This window comes from Lepidothrix coronata, unplaced genomic scaffold, assembly GCF_001604755.1.
Source record: "Lepidothrix coronata isolate B3197 unplaced genomic scaffold, Lepidothrix_coronata-1.0 Scaffold73, whole genome shotgun sequence".
NCBI classification, from domain to species: domain Eukaryota; kingdom Metazoa; phylum Chordata; class Aves; order Passeriformes; family Pipridae; genus Lepidothrix; species Lepidothrix coronata.
In genome coordinates, this window is record NW_016690253.1 from 367,848 (window position 1) to 388,143 (window position 20,296).

Here is a 20,296-nt window from a genome sequence, read left to right on the forward strand (position 1 = left end):
CCATACAGCGGGGTTCCTGAAGTGACTGAGGAATACCCACTGGAAGCTGATATTTTCCCTTTCACTGCTCAATACCGAAGGGTTTTGCAGAGAGATGTGCTGCAGTTCAGGAAAATAATCTCTTTTCACAGTAAGTGCCCCCACAAAGAAGTAGAATCTACACTTAATACCATACCCACCCTACTTGATGGCCTTTCTGGATTGTGGAAATAAAGCACAATACACAATATTTGGTATTTGAGCCACGAAGGACTGAAAAACTCATCAGTAACAAATTGAAATAATTTCTGTATTCAAGAAACTAATCTTAGCTGCTTCTTGAAGTCACGAGTGCTCAGAAAGATTGTTTCAAAAAAAGCTGCACAGAGATCTTTTTCCTTGATAGAGTTTTAATAACTGAAAATATTAACTCCCCACCATCATTAAAATGAATTCAGTAAAGAAAGGAAACATCAACTTCCTACTTTTATAAGCATTATTAATTCATAGGCTTTGAGCTTAACCCTACTGAATTTAGACTTTGGCATGATTCACAAATACCTCTCACTCTTTTTAAAGAACTTTATTTTAAAAATATTTTAATTTATTAGACCATACTTTATAATAGTTACCAATAGGACGGACCTGAACTCCAGCATCAGACATTTGTTGCACTTTCAAGTTTTGTAACAACATGACTTCTCAAAATTAAAGTGTACATTTAGATTCACAGTTTAATTTGTTGAAATTTAATAACATTTAAAACCACTGGAATATGAATTGAAAGGGATATATGTCAAGCACACAAATACTGAAAAAGGTCATAACCCCAAAATCCACTTGAAAATGGAATGCAGCCAATTAGTCAGACTGTAGTGTAGTAATTTCACATTTAACCTAGTTAGCACCTTAGTGAACTCAACCACTGAACGTGAGCAATAGAGTGTGTGTAGTGTAACCACTTAACAGGTACTGTACCATTCCAGAGACTGTGTCTTCTTGAGCATTATGTGCTGTATTTTTGCAAACTGGTAATACTTGAGACTTTTCTAAAATGTGTAAATAAACAACGGCTACAGTTAAAGTCTAAACAAAGAAATACTTTTTTTCTACTTTTTCTAAGTTGAGATTTTTAAAAGCAATCATTCATAAGGATTGCATCAACATCAGTTAGCAGAGGAAGATCAAACTTTATTGAAACTGCTTGCATACAAAATATATTGCACTATAACCAAACAAATGTCAACATAAAATCCAATCTGTTGTAGCTAATATGTACAGAGAATATTGCCCAAGAGCAGTTACATTACAAGGTCAGTCTACCTTGGTTAATTATCTACAGTATTTTAAACCAAACAGCTTACAGATGATGTGTGCAAGGTACCAATTTCTGTTTTCAAATACTATACATTCCCAAAATAAATAACTAGAAATCAACATTAATGTTTGGCAATACTTTTTAAGACATTTTTATATTTGTTAAATCATGTGCAGTTCGTTGCCAGTTTTAGTATGCTCACCTGTATGCAAGGAAAAAAAAAGAATGAAGAAAGCAAAGAAACAAAAAACTCACAAAATACATCAGAGGCAAGGTCAAGTTTGTACAATTCTGTACATAAACAGTGGCTCTCCTTCTGGAGTAATCTGAATAAAAATGGATTAAAATGAAGGTCCTTATGCAGTTGTGCCCAGTAAGTTTCATGTGTGATCAGAAATGAAGGAAAGCACAGCTCCTCCCACCACTTCCCACCCTTCCCTGGTGTACAGCTGTACTTTGGATCAAATTCTGTGACACTTGCAAATTGGCTGGTAATTAGGACCTTGTACCTCAAAATACGATGAACTTTCCTTCTAACTCCGACACCTCCGACTCCTGTATCTGCACCTTCCAGGGCGTTACATGTGGTGACTTTTTTCCTACCTCTCCTGAAATAGCCCCCAAATCAAAATAAGCAATTCAAAAATTTGAGGAGGATGAAAACCATCAATGCTTTAGGCTGGTCATCTGGCCAAATAGCAGGCACACATTACTAGCTTGTGAACATGTTACACTTGTTCCCTCAGTAACAATGAATTTTTTAGTTTTCCACAATGGAAAGGTTTTTTTTTTTTAAATTTTTTTTTTTAAAAAAAAGCTTCTGTACTGCCTACAAAGAAAAAAATTACACCCCTTTTTCAATAACACTATTTGCCAAATCTTCAGTGCAAAATAAATTTCCTATTCTTATAACTGCCTAACTGAATGTTTATGTAAGGAAAAAATTATGGAAAGCATGCACTTGTCTATAAAGTACTAACGTCTGACAAGGATTGCTACATATATTTTACATTTAGTGTTACCAACTCATCTTCCCTGATTTCTGCATCCAAATATAATATTCCTACCTGCCAAGATATAAAAAAGGCACAGATCATACAACTTTTTTGCTAATGAAAATGACAATTGTTACATCACACATATTTCAGGATCCACCAAAATATTGAAAAAGGTGGACCAGAATGTGAACTGACACAGGACATAAAACGACATAGCATTTCATGAAGAACTGGTAAGTTAGATTGAAAACAGAAGCCAATTTGATTACTGCAAACACTATTTATTCTGAAAATTGAAATTGAGCAGTGAATTTGACCCGATGTGTTAAAATGGTACAACTGAACAGAAAGTTTACCAATGCACAGCTCAGTATTTTTAAAACAAACAAACAAAAAAAAGGAATCTTTCATCGTTTGAACTGCAATATGTACTTGGAAGCGGTTTTCGGAAGTTCAGGTATTTTTATGCAAATATTTGAATAACTTCTTATTTCTGAAAACAACTGCATACTGTCGATGTTAAAAAAGGCTAACAGAGAACATATGTTCATTTCATGCCCTGCGCCATCTCGCCTACTATTTGTCTTTGGCCTAACAAGTTTCTCTAACATGGAATAGGAATTACTGAAACAGTATAGGAAATATGACTTCAGAGTTATGCAGTTTAGGGGACTCCGTTCACCAGCGGCTGCTGAGCGTCCGCGCTGTCCGTCTTCTCCTTCTTCTGGCTCCGTTCTTTACCCGTGCGCAGCCGGCTGCCTTCACTGGAGGTATTCTGTAATGTTTTAGTGTGGACACTCCTTTCATTATTGCAGTCAATTCTGATCTGGAACAATTCAGAGTTATATAAAGCATTCTCCTCTCTTCCACCCCTTGGCCATCCGGGAGGAGCAAAGAGTGCCATACCCTCGTGGCTTTGTTACATGTCTCCAGCTGAAGTGGAGTGTGTAACTTCTTTTCTCTTAAAAAATGCCACATACTTGTGACTTAAAAAAAAAAATCACCTGAAACAAAAAACCTCATATCTACATAGCCTTGAAAGCTAAAAAAAAAAATTCCAGTGTGCTTGTGCAAGAAAAAGTTTTGAAGGACTAATATCAGATACATCTTTGAAACATCATTCGACCTCAAACAACTCAACTTTCTACTCCTGGTATGCAAAAAGCCTCTCAAAAAACATAGTATCATTTCATGGCAGCTTTTCTAACACTAAAAAAAAAAAAATCCACTCCATCCCTTTTTGAATCTGAAAAAAGTTCCATTTAATACATTCAAAAAACTTCTGCAGCCTTTTTAAATGGTCATAAAAAATTTCAAGAAAGCATGTTGAAAGCAAATTTTTATGCTTGTAAAGGGGGCAAATACTTATTCCTTGAAATAAGACTTTTACAACTTGATTAGCCAGGTTTCAACAATATGCAAGTGCTTATTTTCTTATAAAATATAATCTCATTCAAATCTCAGAGTAACAGGAGAAAAAAACCCCTTAATTTAAGTGCCTTAGGGTTGTTTTTTCAGCACCAAGTTCCTCACTCTCTACTTCAAACTTTGTAGGTCAATTATTGATTAACTACAAAACTTGTATGGCCATAATTTTTTTGCCATGTTAATTGTTTGCATTTCAGATGCATATTCAATTACTACACCTTTAAGATTCAGCACTCCCACTCAGAAAATTAAGCATCTGCTCACTTGTTCCATTTTGTCCCTTTCTTAGAGGCTTTCTAAAACCAAACCAAGAGTCATCTCCATCTCCCACTGAACCATGACTCCTGGGAACAACACAGAGCAGGCAGCAGCTTGTAGCTGCTCATAATTACTTCCTCCCAACATAACTCATCCTAAGCAGCAAGAGACAGTAGAAAGTTTGCATGTTATCATTTGACACAAGAACTGTTTCCATGTGGGGAAACGTAACATATACACCTGAAGTATGAGCCTGATAACTTTATGAAAGAAAACATTTGAAAAAAATGTAGAAATCTCTTTGTAAAAGGCTGTAAAATATTTAAAGTTATAAGGTATTTCAACCTATTACTTGAAAGGTTTCTTGATGTGTGTTTTTAACTTGCTTTCTAGCTTCAATAGCAAATGTTTTGTTTAGTAGTAAGGTAGCTTCTGAAGTTTAAACTTTCTTACTCTGAAAATTCTGGCTACAACACTTTATAAGAAGTGTTAAAGATTCTCTTCCTTCAGGTACATAGAAGACAGACAGCAATACACAATGCAGCAAGAAATAAAAGCTAAAAACAAAAAGCTACCAAGAACAAAGACTGAAATCAAGCTGGTTAGTAAATCCTTGGGACTTGTGATCAATTTTTCTCCACACAGAGAGCCAAGTGAACATTACAAAGTTGCATCTTTACACAACCTGATATATTGAGATCCCTGTGCATCTGTGTCATTTTGTAACATAACTCATATATCTGATTAGGGAATTAAGGAACAAGGAATCACAAGGCTACTGTGTCACCCGCAGCCTTGAAGGCTCTAATGTTACTATATGACATTTGTGCAATTTTAAACAGTACAGACTTGCCATATGAGCAAAATTACCTCAAGAGATCCGTCTGCTGTTCTCCCTTTTGCCTCTCTTGAGTTACGCTGACGGTTATCTGTTCGTGACTGTTCATCGTTTCCTGTAAGAAGAATGAATCAACTAAGTTGTTCAACAGGGATACAGGATCTTTTTCACTTAAATTTTACACAAGCACAGTAGGGAACGACTTCAAAATGTTCTGTCTCATGAACATTAAACTAACATATTACGATACTGAACATTATTGCTTTCATATAACAGTTCTTAAATGATGGGCCAAAAAAAAAAATCGCTAAAGAAAATGTTCTCAGGTGATAAAGTAGACAAAACTGCAGCGTTTAAAACCACCACAGTTTAAAAGAGACTGTCTACTGAAGAAAAACCACTTCTCAAAATGATTAACCATTGAAGAGAAGTACACAATCAACCTCAGTAAGATTTAACATCTTCACATTTTTTCTAATGGCTTATGAGCTTCCTAAATTACACACTACCTTCTTTCAAAAGATCTTATTAAATTAAGCAACACCCATACTTTGAAAAAAATTTCAAAAAAAAAGCAGAGTTGTAGGCTAGTTAAAGTATTTAGCTAAATAAATATAATGAACCATCACATGATCAAGTTTTATAACCTTAATGTATATATTTATATTCAAGAAAAGAATTTTAAGTTCTGTCATCTTAGTTTTGCCTAATCCTTTCCACTGAACACATGCATTACAATCTTATCCTGTTGCATGCAAATAAAATACAAGAAGATATGAATATGGACAGCTGAATGAGTAATACAGATGATAAAATACTTTTCTGTATCTGGTGATAAACTAGAACTTGATTCCTTGATGTCCATGTGTGAAGGCACAGCCCATAAACTTGAGGCAAGAGGCAGATTAGGAAAACAAATGATGGAGAAAACTATACCAAAATAAAGGAGGTCAAAAAGGATTATTCCCCTGTGCTCAACATTCAACACATCTGAAACAAAATACTCAATTTAAAAGATTGACAATGTGGAGAGAATTCAGGAGAGGGTCACCAGGATGCCCAGGAGGTTGGAGCAGGTGACAACAGAAGAGGCTGACAGAAGTGAGTTTGTTTAAGGATTCCAACAGGGACACCTTTTCCAAAATGAAGTCTACATTTACCTTTGAATCCTCCACGCCCCCTCCCTCCTTGGCCTCGTGCACCCCCTCCACGTCTCCGCCCGTCCCCCCTGCGCAGGTAGTTGTCCCGCTCCTCCTCTGCCGGGGCCGCCGACCAGTCGCTCAGTTCATCTCTGTGATCAGATTCTGTTTCAGAAGCATTTGATGCTTCAGAATTAGTTCCTATTAAGAGGGTGAAAAAAATCCAAACACGCCAGTGTAGCTTAGCATGAAATCACTAGAGCAGAATCAAAAATGTATATAATAAAATTTTTCCTTTTTTTTTTTTTTTTTTTTAATAAGCAGGTTTGGGATTTTTTTTGCCTCCCAACCTCTATAACATACACAGAACAGAAAGGTGCATAATATAAGTTACTTCTTCAAAAAGTCAAGACATACACTGATAAAAGTTAGTTGTGTGTTCAGGGCTAAATAGTTAAGTGTGCCACACACTTAGTCACTTGGTGTTATCAGCTTACCATAGATTATTAAATCTACTACAAAATGTAATAAATCTAGTAGAACATAAGTCTAATAGACTAGACTCCTTCATATTTCTGAAACTGAAAGTTATGAATATAACCTGTCCTGTCTCCTCTCACCACTGCAACTCATCTATGAAAAGAAAAAAAATTCCATCATGAAACAGCCTGTAACAGACTACAAAAGCAGAGAACAAAGTTAGAATGCTAGAAATGTATCAAACCCAAAATAAATGACCATTATAATCTTTCCAGTTAGCAGATCACCTTCACTAACAAAAGTTGGTTCTTTTCCCCATTTTTCCCCCCTATAAAATTATCAGCAAGGTGAGTTCACATCTTCTAAAAACAGTCAACAGCACAGAAACATTAATTTTGTATTATGTAGAATGTGAGCTAAGACTGTCTTACAAAGCTCACACTGCAGGCCTTTCAGTCAGGACAAACACCAGCTGACCTACATCATGGATAATGAAGTAACAGACTGCTCTGAAGAAGCACAACCCGGAAAACTATTCATTAATGAATTATACAAGGTTTCAAAGAGGAACACACTATTTTGGTGACTATGGTCTTGTAGTAAAAACATCAAAGTTCAATTTAATATGAGAATAGGTTTTTTTTTTTTAAATTGAGCTACACAGTATTTTCACCTATAAATATTTATATTAAGACAACCTCAAGCAGGCTTAAGTGAAAACTGAGGCTTTACTATCGGAAATTGTTCAAAACATAGATAAAATAAATATAGATAAATAAAGAGTTAGGGTATAACTACGTACGCTTCATAGTACAGAAGACATGAGCATGCTGTAAGAGACAGGAACTGCCTAAGTGCATAAGTGTAGATTACAGGAGAGCACTACACTTCTGAGTGTTTTCTACAGCATAAAGCCTTATTTCATCTTCAAATATTAATACTCAATATTAACTGCATTTCTGTTGTAACAGCTCTGTTCCCTAGTCCAGTCTTTTTCATGAAATCAAGAGAGCAGTAGGCTCCTCTGAAAACTTAAAGTGCCCTCCTAGTCACCTACCTGAAGCATAGCCTGGCCCACGCCTGCTGTGCCCCCGGTTTCTGTAAGGCCGACTCCCTCGGCCGAGCCCGGGCCCGTCGTCGGTCATGTACCCCTTCTCCTTGTCCGTGCGGTTGGGGGGGGGCCTGGAAGTAGCTCCAATCTGCCGAAGCTGCTCATCAATTTGCAATCTTTCCAAACGCAGCTGGTCCACTTCCTACGCAAACACGAGCACAGCAAGTCATGTGGAACCACTGTTTAATCATCTGAGTGTTCTCAGGAAGAAAGAGCACTTCAGTATTGCAACTAATCATCTACTTAATACTCAAAGAGTAACTCAGCTTTGAGAATAAATTGTTTACCAAAAAGACTTTCTAATCTGTTTCCTACCAATACAATTCTCCCAGTGGCACACTTTACAAATTTAGGTTTGTTTAAAACACATATTGAGAAAAAGCACTCAGATCCCAACACAAGCTTCTTACGGCGTAGCACACAACAAATATCAAAGTTATTAAACAATTATGATGTAAGAGCATTGTTTCATAGAAAGGGATAGTGGTTACCCTGCTGTTAAATCCTATGTAATGATGCTGAACACTGCCAGGAATGTGAGGAAGCATAAAAGCACAGGAAGCAAAGTGCTGTAACTCTGGCATAGAGGCAGCCAGCACACAGAATTCTCACCATATATAACTGGGTAAAAGAGATACAGTAACACATTCATGGAGCACCTTTGCCAGTTTGACATGTTGTCTAGCTAACATCAAAACCACCTTTTCTTTTTAATTGGGGAGAAAACTATTGATAGAAGTTTCATTGTGATACCAGGACCTCTGCAGCTCCCACTGACTTGTGCATATCATCCCTTACTCCTCCTCCCCAAGGTGTTCCCTAACCTGATCTTTCTTTTGGAAGACTTAAGTGTTCATTGCTCCAGACTTTTTCACTGGTACAGGGGCCTGGACCAATCTTACAAAAAAAAACCCCTAACTTAGGATGACATTCAGTACCTCATCCTTTTCCTTTGTGAGCAAGTTCTCTACTCCATCCAGTAGCAGGCCTGCTTTGTCTGTAGTGTTCCTTTTGCTGCCAATAAACCCGTAAGAGTCCTGTCTCCCTTCACATCCCTTGCCATGTTCGACTCCAGATGGACTTGCTTTTCCAAACTCATCCCTGCAGACTCAGACTGTGCCTTTATAGTCCTCATTAGTTACCTGCCCTTGTATGTTTGTTTTTTATCTCTGAATTTTGCCACAAGCTCCTTGTTGGTCCCTGCAGGCCTCCTGATACTTTTGTGTGATCGCCTGCATATCAAAGTGGCATATTCTTGAGCTCAGAGAAGGTGATGCTTAAAAGTATCAGCCAGCTCTTCTGAACCTGTTTTCCTTCCAGGAATGCATTTTATGGGATACTTCCAAGCAGATTCCTGAAAAGGCCGAAATCCACTTTCCTGAAGTCTGAGGCTGTGGATCCTGCTATTAGATATTTTCCTTCCTCTCAAGATGCCAAAACTTCACTACAAACAGTCACTCCAGACAGGTCTGCTTTCTTCTTTTAATAGAGAAATTAACAACTCTGAGCTGATACAGCACATTTGATGTTGATGCCTTATTAGGTATCTTTTACAAAAAGTTTCCTTAATAACCTTTGCCTGGAGTCCATTCCACTTCTTGTCAGTGAACTGGAGGGCATTATGCTGAATTGTGAGGCAACAGGCCACTAAGATGATAACATTTTTTGTGTATATGTTAAATGGGATGCAAAGATCAAGATAAAACCTCCAAGAGAAGAATCTATCCAGTAGTCATCACACAGACTGATGAACACTCTTGTGTGACCTTCTGTTCAGGAAGGTTGGGTAGCACTAAGTGACCCTAATTGACAATGAACTGATGAATCTAAAACAGAATTGCTGGGCTGTTAAACACTTTCCACTCCCATGTCAGTACCCACTTATGTACTTACTCAAATGCAAGTACCCATTTTAGGTGTCCATAGAAGTTTAAACCAGAAATATCTTCTGAAATAATAATGAGCATACAAGAAAGGAGCTTGGTATTTGGTACTAGTTTTCATCTGGTCCTTATCTGTCTCTACCATGTGACAACTGCAGAGCTCTCTATCTCTGCTCCAGAACACTGATAAAAGCAGGATTAGAAGGTAAAGTGATCAAGTAGGTAAGGGAACAAAAGTAACTTTTAATTCCAGCTTCTCTGATACCTGTACTGAGAAGTTTAACTAGGTATAGAAATTTTAGCATGCTACAAGATTCACTGACAGCTCCTGCACAGACTGGACATGTATCAAATCTTGAACGGTCTGAAGGTTTCAAAAGAGACACAAGATTATGTTTAATTAAATGAACTCAAAGCTGTCCCTCCTGTCAGCATCTGGCCCTGACACCAAGGCTTGGGCACCCGGCCATAACCACCGTAGGCAAAAGGAACTATAGGCAATAATGTGGGATATTTTTTGCTCCCTATAAAACAGGCATCAAGCACTGCAAACTGCTGGGGAAGTCATGGAGCCAAGAGGCAAACATAACATATGAAGCTGAGTTGCCTACAAAGCATACTCAAGTATAAAATGTCAATCCACTACAGAAAAAGCAGTTTAGGGATTTTGCATGAAATGCCCACAGTCTATAAGATCCTGCCTAGAACACTGCTTTGCAGCTCCATGAGGGACTGGCTATTCCTCATATATAAAGTTGGTAGTACTTTTGAGACAGATTATTTTCTTATTTATCTGCAATTTGCATTCTGAAAAAAAGCTTTTTTTATCCTACCTTTCAGATAAATTATTCTTTTAATAAAACGTTTTGTTTTTAGATGGAAAACTTGTTATAAACCCCATTTTTCAACAGCCTCAGAGCCCAAACAGACTTTAGTTATCACACTGCTACCATCTTAAGTATCGACAGAAAAAAAAAATAAATCAGTGGTAAAGCAGCATCGTTTTCCTCACCTTTAAATAATTAAGATGATAATCCAGAAGAACAGTTGCATTAGTGATGCTATCCTTGGTTCCCACAAACACAAATGGCACCATGCCCTAAAACACAGTAACAGGAGTCCTATGGTTATTGATTAGGCATCGAATTCTGAAGAGAACCCAACATATTACTGTAAAATTTGAAAACAAGTCTTAGAACACAGATAAGCATAAATTAAAAGGTAAATCAGAGAACAGTTTATTTAAATTCTGATACTGATTAGATCATGTAGTCTGACTCCCTTTAGGCAAAGAGCTTTTTTACACAAGGAAATTTAGACCATTTGCATCACAATGCCAACTTTTATTTTTCTGAAGAAGTGAAAAACAGTCAATTTAAAACACTCCATGTTTCCTCCCTTCAAAATTAATACCACCTTTGCTGATCACATCTATACTCTCACACCAGGTCCTTTCAGTCTACCTTCGATCTTTTAAAAAAGTGAATCAAATTAACATCATATCATGAAACAGAACTTGATCCTTCTTGAGGATCTCTACATTTGTGAAAGGCAAACCAAAACATATTCAAGAAAGAGTAAGTACTTCAGGTAACAATTTCTAACTTACATTTCTTTCACCTTTCAAACATGTTAAACAATTCAACAAACAGATGGAAAATGTAAAGCTGGAAATTTAGTGTCTGAAATGATGATATCTGGAGATAAAATACTTAAAGATTAACTTAGGCAACCCAAGCACGACTGCATTCCAAAGGAAGGTTTTCTGCAGAAGTGAAATGATTTGGGACACAACTGTTTTAAGAAATAACAACAGCATGATATACCAAGGTTCCCCAAGAGTGGCAAGTCTGTAATTTTGTCTGAGTTTTTTAGGTCTTGTTTGTTTTTCTCCCCCCCCCCTTTCTTTTACATACAAAAGACTTAATGCAGATGTGTGAGGTCTAATGTAAGTAACAAGAAAAAAATAATATATACACAGTCCTCTAGTCCTTAGAAACCTCAATACTAACTTTCATAGTCATTAGAAGTCCTTTAGCCACAGGCATCGTTGACTGAAATCTTTTATTGTCTGGGGTATTTTAAGTTTCATAAATATTTAATCCAATCTGATAAAGAACAGTGAAATTTTTACTAAACTGGCCTTAACTAGCTCACAGTATCAATTATTAAAAGATCACAAGTCAAATGATTTAAAGAGGCATTTAAGGAAAATGTTTGCTGTTGCTTTTAGCAGTGGATTTAAGGTATAGCAATGCCAGCTATTAAGAATATGAGCTGGTAACCATGTCAAACAATTTCAGCCATATAAAAGCATCAAAGTACTTATTTATTGAACCTTATTTTTGTCTTCAAAGCAAAAGTACCAATCTTCAGCTTGGCTGCAGTGGTGAATACTGAACAGACCTTATATGCATAATAAATTTAGAGATAAAAGTAATATATATTACTATCTCAAACAATACCTATCTCATTTTAAAAATATGAAAAACTTAAAGATCCTGTTATAAAATTATGAGATGCATAAAACTGTACCCAAAATTAATGGGCAGTATTCTAACATCTCAGTCACATTAAAAAAACCCCAATGCTGTATTAAAATTTAACTGAACTATTGTTCTACTACAAGAAGGGCTGCAATATCCAAGTTCACACATGGGGAGATTATGTGTATTTCTTAGCTGAAATAAACCTGCATTCAACTTACAGCAACTAACTCTTACCTGGCAAGATATGATCCCAGGTTCCTGCCTTGCTCCTGGTATGACACAACTAACACACGAGGCAGTGCAAGCAATGCCAGTGCTAGAAATGTCATTACCAGGTAAAACAGAAGTATGAATGCAGAGCTTGGCAGGTAAAAAAAAAAGCTTTCAAGATAATCTTTAAAAGCTGCATTTTGTATAGAAAAAGGTAAGCAAATAAGCCTTTTCAAGTCAGAAGACAAAAAAGAAAGCCTGACATACTAATTGCAGCCATGAGTATTTGCTCTTTTACCCTTCTGTGAATCTACTGCCTGCAGCAAGAGCAGCAGCCTCTTGCTTATTAAACTAGTTCTATTTTATGGTGCAGGAATTTATACAACACCTTTTCAGGTAGATGCAAAACTAGTGAAATAGTAAAAACCCCTCATTTAATTGCTTAGTCACCCTTTACAGAAAGATGGAAATTGGATTGTGAGTCCTCAGTAACAGATTCACAGTGATAAAACAAAGGATGAACTACTCAAGCAAGAACATAAGGGCTCCAGAAACATATTCCATATCTTATCCAATGTAGCACAGGTTCTTAACTGGTACCTGTTTAGATTTTGAGGTAAATTAAAGGCAGTTCAGTTTTCTTTAAGCACATTTCACGTTTGAAATTGCAGGGAATCTTTTCTTGCGTTGAGATGTTAAAACCTTCGTGCTTTTAGTTTTTTTGCAAACCTGCAACTTTGCCCCTCGATGCAGCCCCACATAAAAGTGCCTCAAATTAAGAAGTTCAGGACGTCATTAACTCCCTTTACAGGCTGAGAGCCTTCCTGGGTAAACCTGGATTTTCACATTGTTCATGCTTGGTTTTCTTTAGGTTACAATTTACAGGTTATTGTGAACCAAGGTAATATTTTTTTAAAAAAGAGTTTTAAGAAAAAGCACAAGCTTTTCATGACAACATAAATTACTAAAAAAAAAATTAAACCAGGTAAAAACATAAGAGATCAAACACAAAGTAGATTAGTGAATGAAAACAAGTTTCATATATGTTCATATATGTTTCCAGCCTAGCACATGCTGGAAAATGTGTCATTGCTTCCAACAGGAGTAAGATAAAATCTCTAAGAAGGTACCTCACCAAAAATCTTCAAAAACCATTTTTTTCTAACACAGATAAGCCAAATTTACATAAAAACGCCTCTCAGCATTAATAGTATAAGATGGACTCTATCAGAAAACACACTTTAATCAAAACTTTATCTTACCACTATGAAGATACAAGGAAGAATTTAATTTATCACAGGGTAGAATACAACCAATTAATACATAGAGAAATCATATTAACTGAAAACATACCTCTTCTTGTGGAATATTTTTATCATTTTCAGCCTCAATTCTCACTCTTACAACGCCAGATTTGTCCACTATCTCTTGAATCAGTTTTCCATTTTTTCCTATTACTTTTCCTACAGAAAGAACATACAGAGCATTCCACTTTTAGGGTTTCCTCCCAATCCTCAGAGTATTGCTAGACTCTAATTAGACAAGAGTATTTAAGCATCAGTGCAAGAACTTGTCCAAAATGACTTAAATCCTCTACAACACAGGTTTAGTTAATGAGCCATAAACCAAAATGTCTATGTAAGCTTGGGGTGTTAACTTGTCACATGTATTGATTACAGAAATATTCACTATCTTGCAGCTTATTTGGCTTTGCTTTGGTTGGTTTAAAATAACCTCAGTGATTTACAAACATTGCTGTTTGCATACCCAACCAAAGCCAAAGAATCCTTTTACAATGGCCTAGCATTTGTTGTAACTATCTTTTGTTTAGAGCACAAAGCAAAACTTAGTTCATTTACAAAATTTTAGTTGATGGAAGTTTTCTGACACAGCCAAAGATACCATATGAGTCAGATGTAAAATTCTCTTCTCTGAAACTGAGCTTTGTAGAGATATTTGATGGTAGTTTATAATTCACTAAAAAAATCAAAGATAAAAATGGAAATAAATCGTACTCCAATGGCAGTAATGCACACATTTATCTTACGAAGCAGACGTTCTAGTCTGAGACAAAGAAAATGATAACTTTAGTTCTTTCCAACCTCAGCAAAACAACTTGCTGTCTGAAAAATGGCAGGAAAGCTAAGCAGCTTGGGAGGTAATGAGGAAAGGCCACATCCTTCAATCACAGCTTTCAAGAAAAGCTTAGAGCGATGCCAAAGATGTTTTCCGCGTGTGACAAAAAATAATATCCAGAAACTATTCTACCTTGTATTTAAACATCAGCACACTGCTTCTAGTTTAAGGCAGTTCTCAGAAGGCATTTTCCCTTCCTATCACATAGTTAGCCTCCAGAATTGACATACCTACTAAATTTCTTGGAACTTGTATAACATCTTCAGCAAATTCAAGGTAACTTCTTGCCTTTTTCACCGCATCTTGATCCTAAAATAGACACATGTATGAGAGGAATAAGATTCCTTTTCCCCAGGTTTTTTGTTTTGCTTGTTTGTTTCTTCCTTTATTTATTTTGGGTATTGTCTGAAAGGCTAAAGAAGGGAACTTACCTCTCCATAAATATGGAATGTACAAGTATCTTCATCAAGGTCAATGGCAGTCACTCCAGGGACTTTTCTGGCTTGCTGAATATTAGCACCGTGAGTGCCAATGGCCAAACCCATCAGGTCTTCACGTACAACAAACTGTTCGTGGAACCGTGATGCAAGTTGCCTAGAACTCTGAAGAACAACAGAATGCCAGCTCACTTTGATTGTTAGCACACTGGAGAGACACATCAACAAATTTTGAGCCCATTTTTCAGTCAGGTATTTAGCCTGCTTTTTATTCCTTTTAATGCATTCTTCAAAACCACTGAAGAGTCTCCTTCGGAATTCTTTTAAATATTAACGTAAGGTTGGCCTCTAGCTGTGTTGACACCTCTGTATTTTGAGTTACCCTTTAATAGCTACAGCTATCAGGTGTTACTAGGCAAGACAGCATTCATGTAAGGTAGTAAAATAAGTGCTGTGTTGTTTAGCAAAGCAAACTTTATGATTTCTGATTAAAAAAATGCACCCATTTCAACACGTGGCAGGAGACAGCAAGAACTCAATCACTAACACAAAAGTTCTACAGAAAACAGAGCAACTGTACATATCTACTGCACTTAAAAAAAGTAAAATAAAGAATCCATGCCTGTATATGATAAGACAAAAATTAAGGTATAACTGCAATTATATCTTTATATTGAATATTGTAAGTTGCCTGAATTCAGAGAACAAAAACTTTAGAATTTCATCCAGGAATCACATTTCCACAAAGACAGAAGGGTCAGTCTGAGAACTCACAAGCGTGAGCATAACAGAACACAAGAACAATAGTTTAATGCATGGAGGGAAGATAGAGAATTTCCAACTGTGATAATCTATTAAGGAAAGAGTGTTTTGCAAGGAAGAAAAAAGATAAAACCCAAAATATATAATCCTATACATGTCCCTGCATCACAATCAAAGCTATAACTACTGTGAAGACATACACAAGCACACTTTAAATTAGCACCGTAACCTCAGCAATATGAGACCCTACAGAGGTTGAGAAAACACCAAGAAGTGCCCACAGCAAGTCCTATTCTCTCCCAACTCAACTGGTTCTGCTTTCTGACCTGCTCCTGTTAAAGCTGATGATAAATATCCAGTGCTAAACCACTGTCACAAAGAACTGGCTATAGGAAGTAGTGGTGTAAGTATCTGAGTGTCATGAAATACTTCATATACTCAGAGCTCTATCAAGCACTTTAGTAATTACATTACAGACAAATTGTAAAGCTAAACTTATTTTAAATGCTCAGAGTTCTACATTCTAACAGATAATCCAAATGCTGATTTACTAGCTGACATCTGTTACAGACAGTCAAATGAGAGTAGAGAACAGGATGATCAAGACAACGATCAGTTGTTAACACAACTGTCTATGATACATAAAAAAGATGAAACTGCATCATCACTGGGGACCTTGGTTATGACAGTCAGAGCATAGTTATAGTGCTTGCACTAAAAATATCATTAGCTTTTCTGTAAGTGATGTATTACAAGGTGTTTTATTTAAACATCGGAAATTCTGTATTCTAGTTTCTTCCAACACACTAATAAGAAAAAAACCTGTGCATATAGCATATTAATAACTACACAGCAGCCATGACTGAATTCTATTTAGATATAATGAAATACAAACCAGAATGCAGAACACTTTTAAATTCAGGCTTTTTAGTATGTGAAAAAAACCCCAAACCAAACAAAAAGAACTAAGTCAGACTCACTGGGAAAGAATGTAAACAAAAAGTAATCAGTTATTTTACTTGATGCTCTAAAAGCCACATTTGAGAATTAGAGCCGTGCAAGTCAAGAAGCCAATATGCAGAAAAAAGGTACAACAGAAAAAAAAAAGATCACCAATGGAACAAAAGGAGCTGGTCTAGTGATAATGACTCAGAAAGCAGGAAAGGTAAAACAGTCAGAAGAAAAAAAGTGGCAGACTTTTAATGTTCAGTGAGTACGAGACACAGAAAAAGGTCTACTAGATGGAAACAGTGAACTGCTATTAATAATGCAGTAAAGCCCAAAGTGTTCACTAAATATTTTTTCTGCAGATGGACATGTGCAGTCTGTTGTTATGTCTGTGTCTCAATAGAAATCACGACTATGATTACTATGATTTCTACTATCTGAAGCTTTTCTTTTCAGCTTTGGATGAAATTAGTTTTATATTTATTCTATCTACAAGAAACACAAATGCCAAAATGAAAAAATATCAGCCAACTTTTGTCATGCACATTTTAACTGTATATATTTGTCTCACAACCTTCATTCAAGCACTGCTTAGGTAGAAGCTGAAGTTCAATAATGGTTTTCTAGTGAGAACCAAATAGAGTTCGAGACCTTCACAGCAGCAGAAAGGTTCAGTGTTACAACGACAAAAAGAATTCAAGATTAGTTTGGGAAAGGAATCAATGACAACAGTTGTTGGTGCATGCACTTGTGGGGGCATGTAAAGAGAATTAGCTCTAAAGAGGCTGTTGTTCTTCCCACCTCCAAAATAATACTTTGCACTTCAAGAGGTAAACTGCCCACACAATTTTAAGTTCTGCAGGAAGATAAAGAAGAATGATTACTGAAGAGCTACAGTGGGGTGCTCAATAAGCAACACCAATGAGGAAAAATTGGACCTTTCCCGGTATTAAGAAAAATCAAGACCAAAAACAAACTTGGGTCTGAAACACAGAAATCAGGAGACTAAGAACAGGACAACAGAACCGAGAACTTCTTGTAACAGTGAGTACACTCACTGGATACAAGAGGCCTGAACTACTACATGACATCCCACTTCACACTAAAACCAAACAGATGTAACCCTTGGGATGGAGGGGGGGGATGAAACCTGGGTCTGCAGTAACACTGCTGCTGTACACCCATATAAAACTGAATTACAGTAGTTTGAGTGGTACCTCTGGTTCTTGACAGTGAATCTAAAGTTTTCAGAAATGTTATTTTATCTGATTTGTAGATAGGAGAAAAATCATAAAGAAATGTTAATTCTGATGTATAAAGAACCCCTTATTTCCTAGCCTACTCCTTTTTTTTTTTTTAACCCATGGACAAGTATGACTCAATCTTCTTGCCAGTCAACACCCACTCTCCAGTCACAGGAATATCAGAAGCTGTATCTGCTGTAGATTATTTCCTAACATTTTATCTATAGATGAACCTACCCCTTCGTACACTCTACCAACACCAGTCTCACTATGTTATTTTGCTAGATCCAGTTCTAGTCCACGTCACTATTATGACATATTCACTATCTATTTTTAAAGCTATCAAATAGGTGGCACTACTCATGCAATCATGGCTAATTATTTTCTGCTTCAAACTATGAAAAAAATGTATGTGTACATGTGTCTATGCACTTGTATTGACCACCCCCCCCCAAAATCCTGCTGATAAAAATGAGCCTTTGCAAGAACAGGCCCTATAACTGTCAACATCTGTTGGATGACACCTCCACCTGCCTTTTGTTTCACACCTCCAGTATCGCCGTTATTTCACCCCAATGCAAGTCCTACCAGCTAAGAAACGCATGAAGGTTTTCTTTATCATCTGTTTTACTCCAATTACTTCAGGGAAAACAACCAACATACCTCCAGCTGTTTGCTGGCTTCTTCATTTCTCAGTATCAGGGATAACTTGGTGCGAAGACTTCGAAAGTGCATATCAATCAGCATGTTTGCCCGCTTCGTTGTTACGTCGTTGATTGACTAAATTAGTAATAAAGAAAACAGTAATTAGTAATAAAGCAAAGTGGGTTACTTATGAACTCTTGAAAGAAACCACTGCCAATGGTACAGTGAGATACTTACCAAAATAATAAGCTGGTGGTTTTCAGAATCATATGTTACAGAAAAAGCTCCAACTGCCTTTTTGAAATCCTTATGTGCAGATTCTTTGGCACACCTAGGAATAAAAATGCTACAGAGTTAAAAATAATCATCACTGCATTTCTGGTTAAAAGCCAAAAAGATTAATTCCTTAACACAAAGAATGTAAATAAAGATTCTCCAAGCTCTCCCTTTTAGTGCAGGTGCTATTTCATTCCTTATTATTTATTTTACTCATTGTTCTTTCATTTGTTTTCATGTGAGTAGGATTCGAAATATTTCAGAAATTTTCTGTACGTACATCTATGAAATGACAAGTTAAACAAAACTACATTAAAAAGCTACATCAGCAAGACCAAAATTTCAAACCCATCATGAACCAGTACATGTGATTTCATTGTAACCACTGCAGCATTCTTGTGCTCATCTCATGCTGCATTTGGCTTCTCCAGGCCTCCTCTGTCCACTTGCTACTTTGTGAACTTGTGTACTACAACACCAACTGCAGAAATTTTTAGTCTAACCTGAATTTATAGTTCATTCCACACTGAAGCAATAACATGCATCTCAAAAAAAGCAGAAAGTGATCTGAAGGTAAACAAGGGGAGTCAATATTAATCTGACTTTCAGAGCTATATCTACACAAGAACAGCATGTCCACCCTCTATGAGAAAACTAGCTGTTCTGTATCATACTCTGGGAGGTTTAATTACTCTACAGCTATTCCCAGAGCCATCAAGAAATAACAAAAGTTGACATATTAATTTGACATGAACAACAAAAGTTCACATTAATCTGTGCATATCACTGAACAGCTGTAAGAATAAAAATCTTAACTTACACCACACACAAACCCTAAAACCTTCAAGAAAGCATTTCCTCCTCCAAGACTAAATTGTAATTTAAAAAATTATCTATTTCTCAAGTATAACCATGTCAACATTTGTATTTTCTATATTCTTACATGAAAATTTAAAAAAATTAATTTGGAGTGGTGAAAAGCATCTTTATTCCTTCTTGTCTCAGGTTCCAAATGTCACCTACATTTTGAAAAAAGTTATAAAGAAACATTTGTACTCACATTTGCCTTAAATCTTCGGGAACTGCCAGTTTGATTTTATGAAAAGTATCTTTTGTTGCGGGTTTGTTGGGGTTCACAGATCTCAAGCGCTCAATTGTGACGATTTCGTTGTATGTAGCATCACAGGCTGCATATTCTATTACGTAGAACTGATATAAAAATAATAAAATCATCCAAGCCACACATTTTATAACAAGAGTGAGCATTATGCTATTAAGGAAAAGGTACTTTTGTTAACTGCACAAGTCAAAGTTGACTTTTCAGGTTGAGGTTAATGGTAATTGCAACTGTCCCAATCTCTGATGGGAGATGAAGAGAGATTAGTTAAAAACACCATGCACATCAATATATAAATAGATAACAATGGGAAAATCAAGTATAAATAAATATAAAATATATATGTATATATGCATATTCCTACCTCACCCTTTATCATTCTCACTTTAGCCAACCACCAACAGCAGGGTTCTTTTTCATTTGCCCTGGAATAAACCTAAACAAAATACATACATTACATTCTTAAAAGACATCACAAAAGCTGACACTAATATGATCAGGAACTGTACAGGAACAAAATCCAGTAGAATGTATTAGTACGTAAAGTACACAGTACATTAGTACAGAAAGTCTCCAAGCACCACACAGCAAACAGGTAAC

The 20,296-nt window shown here is 36.3% G+C and overlaps 1 protein-coding gene across 3 annotated transcripts in view; it reads right to left on the bottom strand.

Moving 5' to 3' along the window:
- Positions 1-561: 561 nt before the first annotated feature.
- FMR1 (fragile X mental retardation 1) overlaps positions 562-20,296 on the bottom strand; it is a 29,814-nt gene continuing 10,079 nt past the window's right edge. Inside the window, exons 4-15 of one of the 3 annotated variants that reach the window (XM_017819251.1) lie at positions 20,061-20,132; positions 19,640-19,788; positions 18,541-18,634; positions 18,322-18,438; positions 14,699-14,869; positions 14,498-14,576; positions 13,485-13,594; positions 10,445-10,531; positions 7,496-7,691; positions 5,980-6,159; positions 4,852-4,934; positions 562-3,070 (exon numbers count right to left, since the gene is read on the bottom strand). In XM_017819251.1, the coding sequence (XP_017674740.1) occupies positions 2,960-3,070; positions 4,852-4,934; positions 5,980-6,159; positions 7,496-7,691; positions 10,445-10,531; positions 13,485-13,594; positions 14,498-14,576; positions 14,699-14,869; positions 18,322-18,438; positions 18,541-18,634; positions 19,640-19,788; positions 20,061-20,132 (1,449 nt within the window). In that variant the 3' untranslated portion in view covers positions 562-2,959. Of the gene's footprint in view, positions 3,122-4,851; positions 4,935-5,979; positions 6,160-7,495; positions 7,692-10,444; positions 10,532-13,484; positions 13,595-14,497; positions 14,577-14,698; positions 14,870-18,321; positions 18,439-18,540; positions 18,635-19,639; positions 19,789-20,060; positions 20,133-20,296 lie in introns of all 3 variants that reach the window. The other 2 variants (XM_017819250.1, XM_017819249.1) reach the window with 2 other exon arrangements.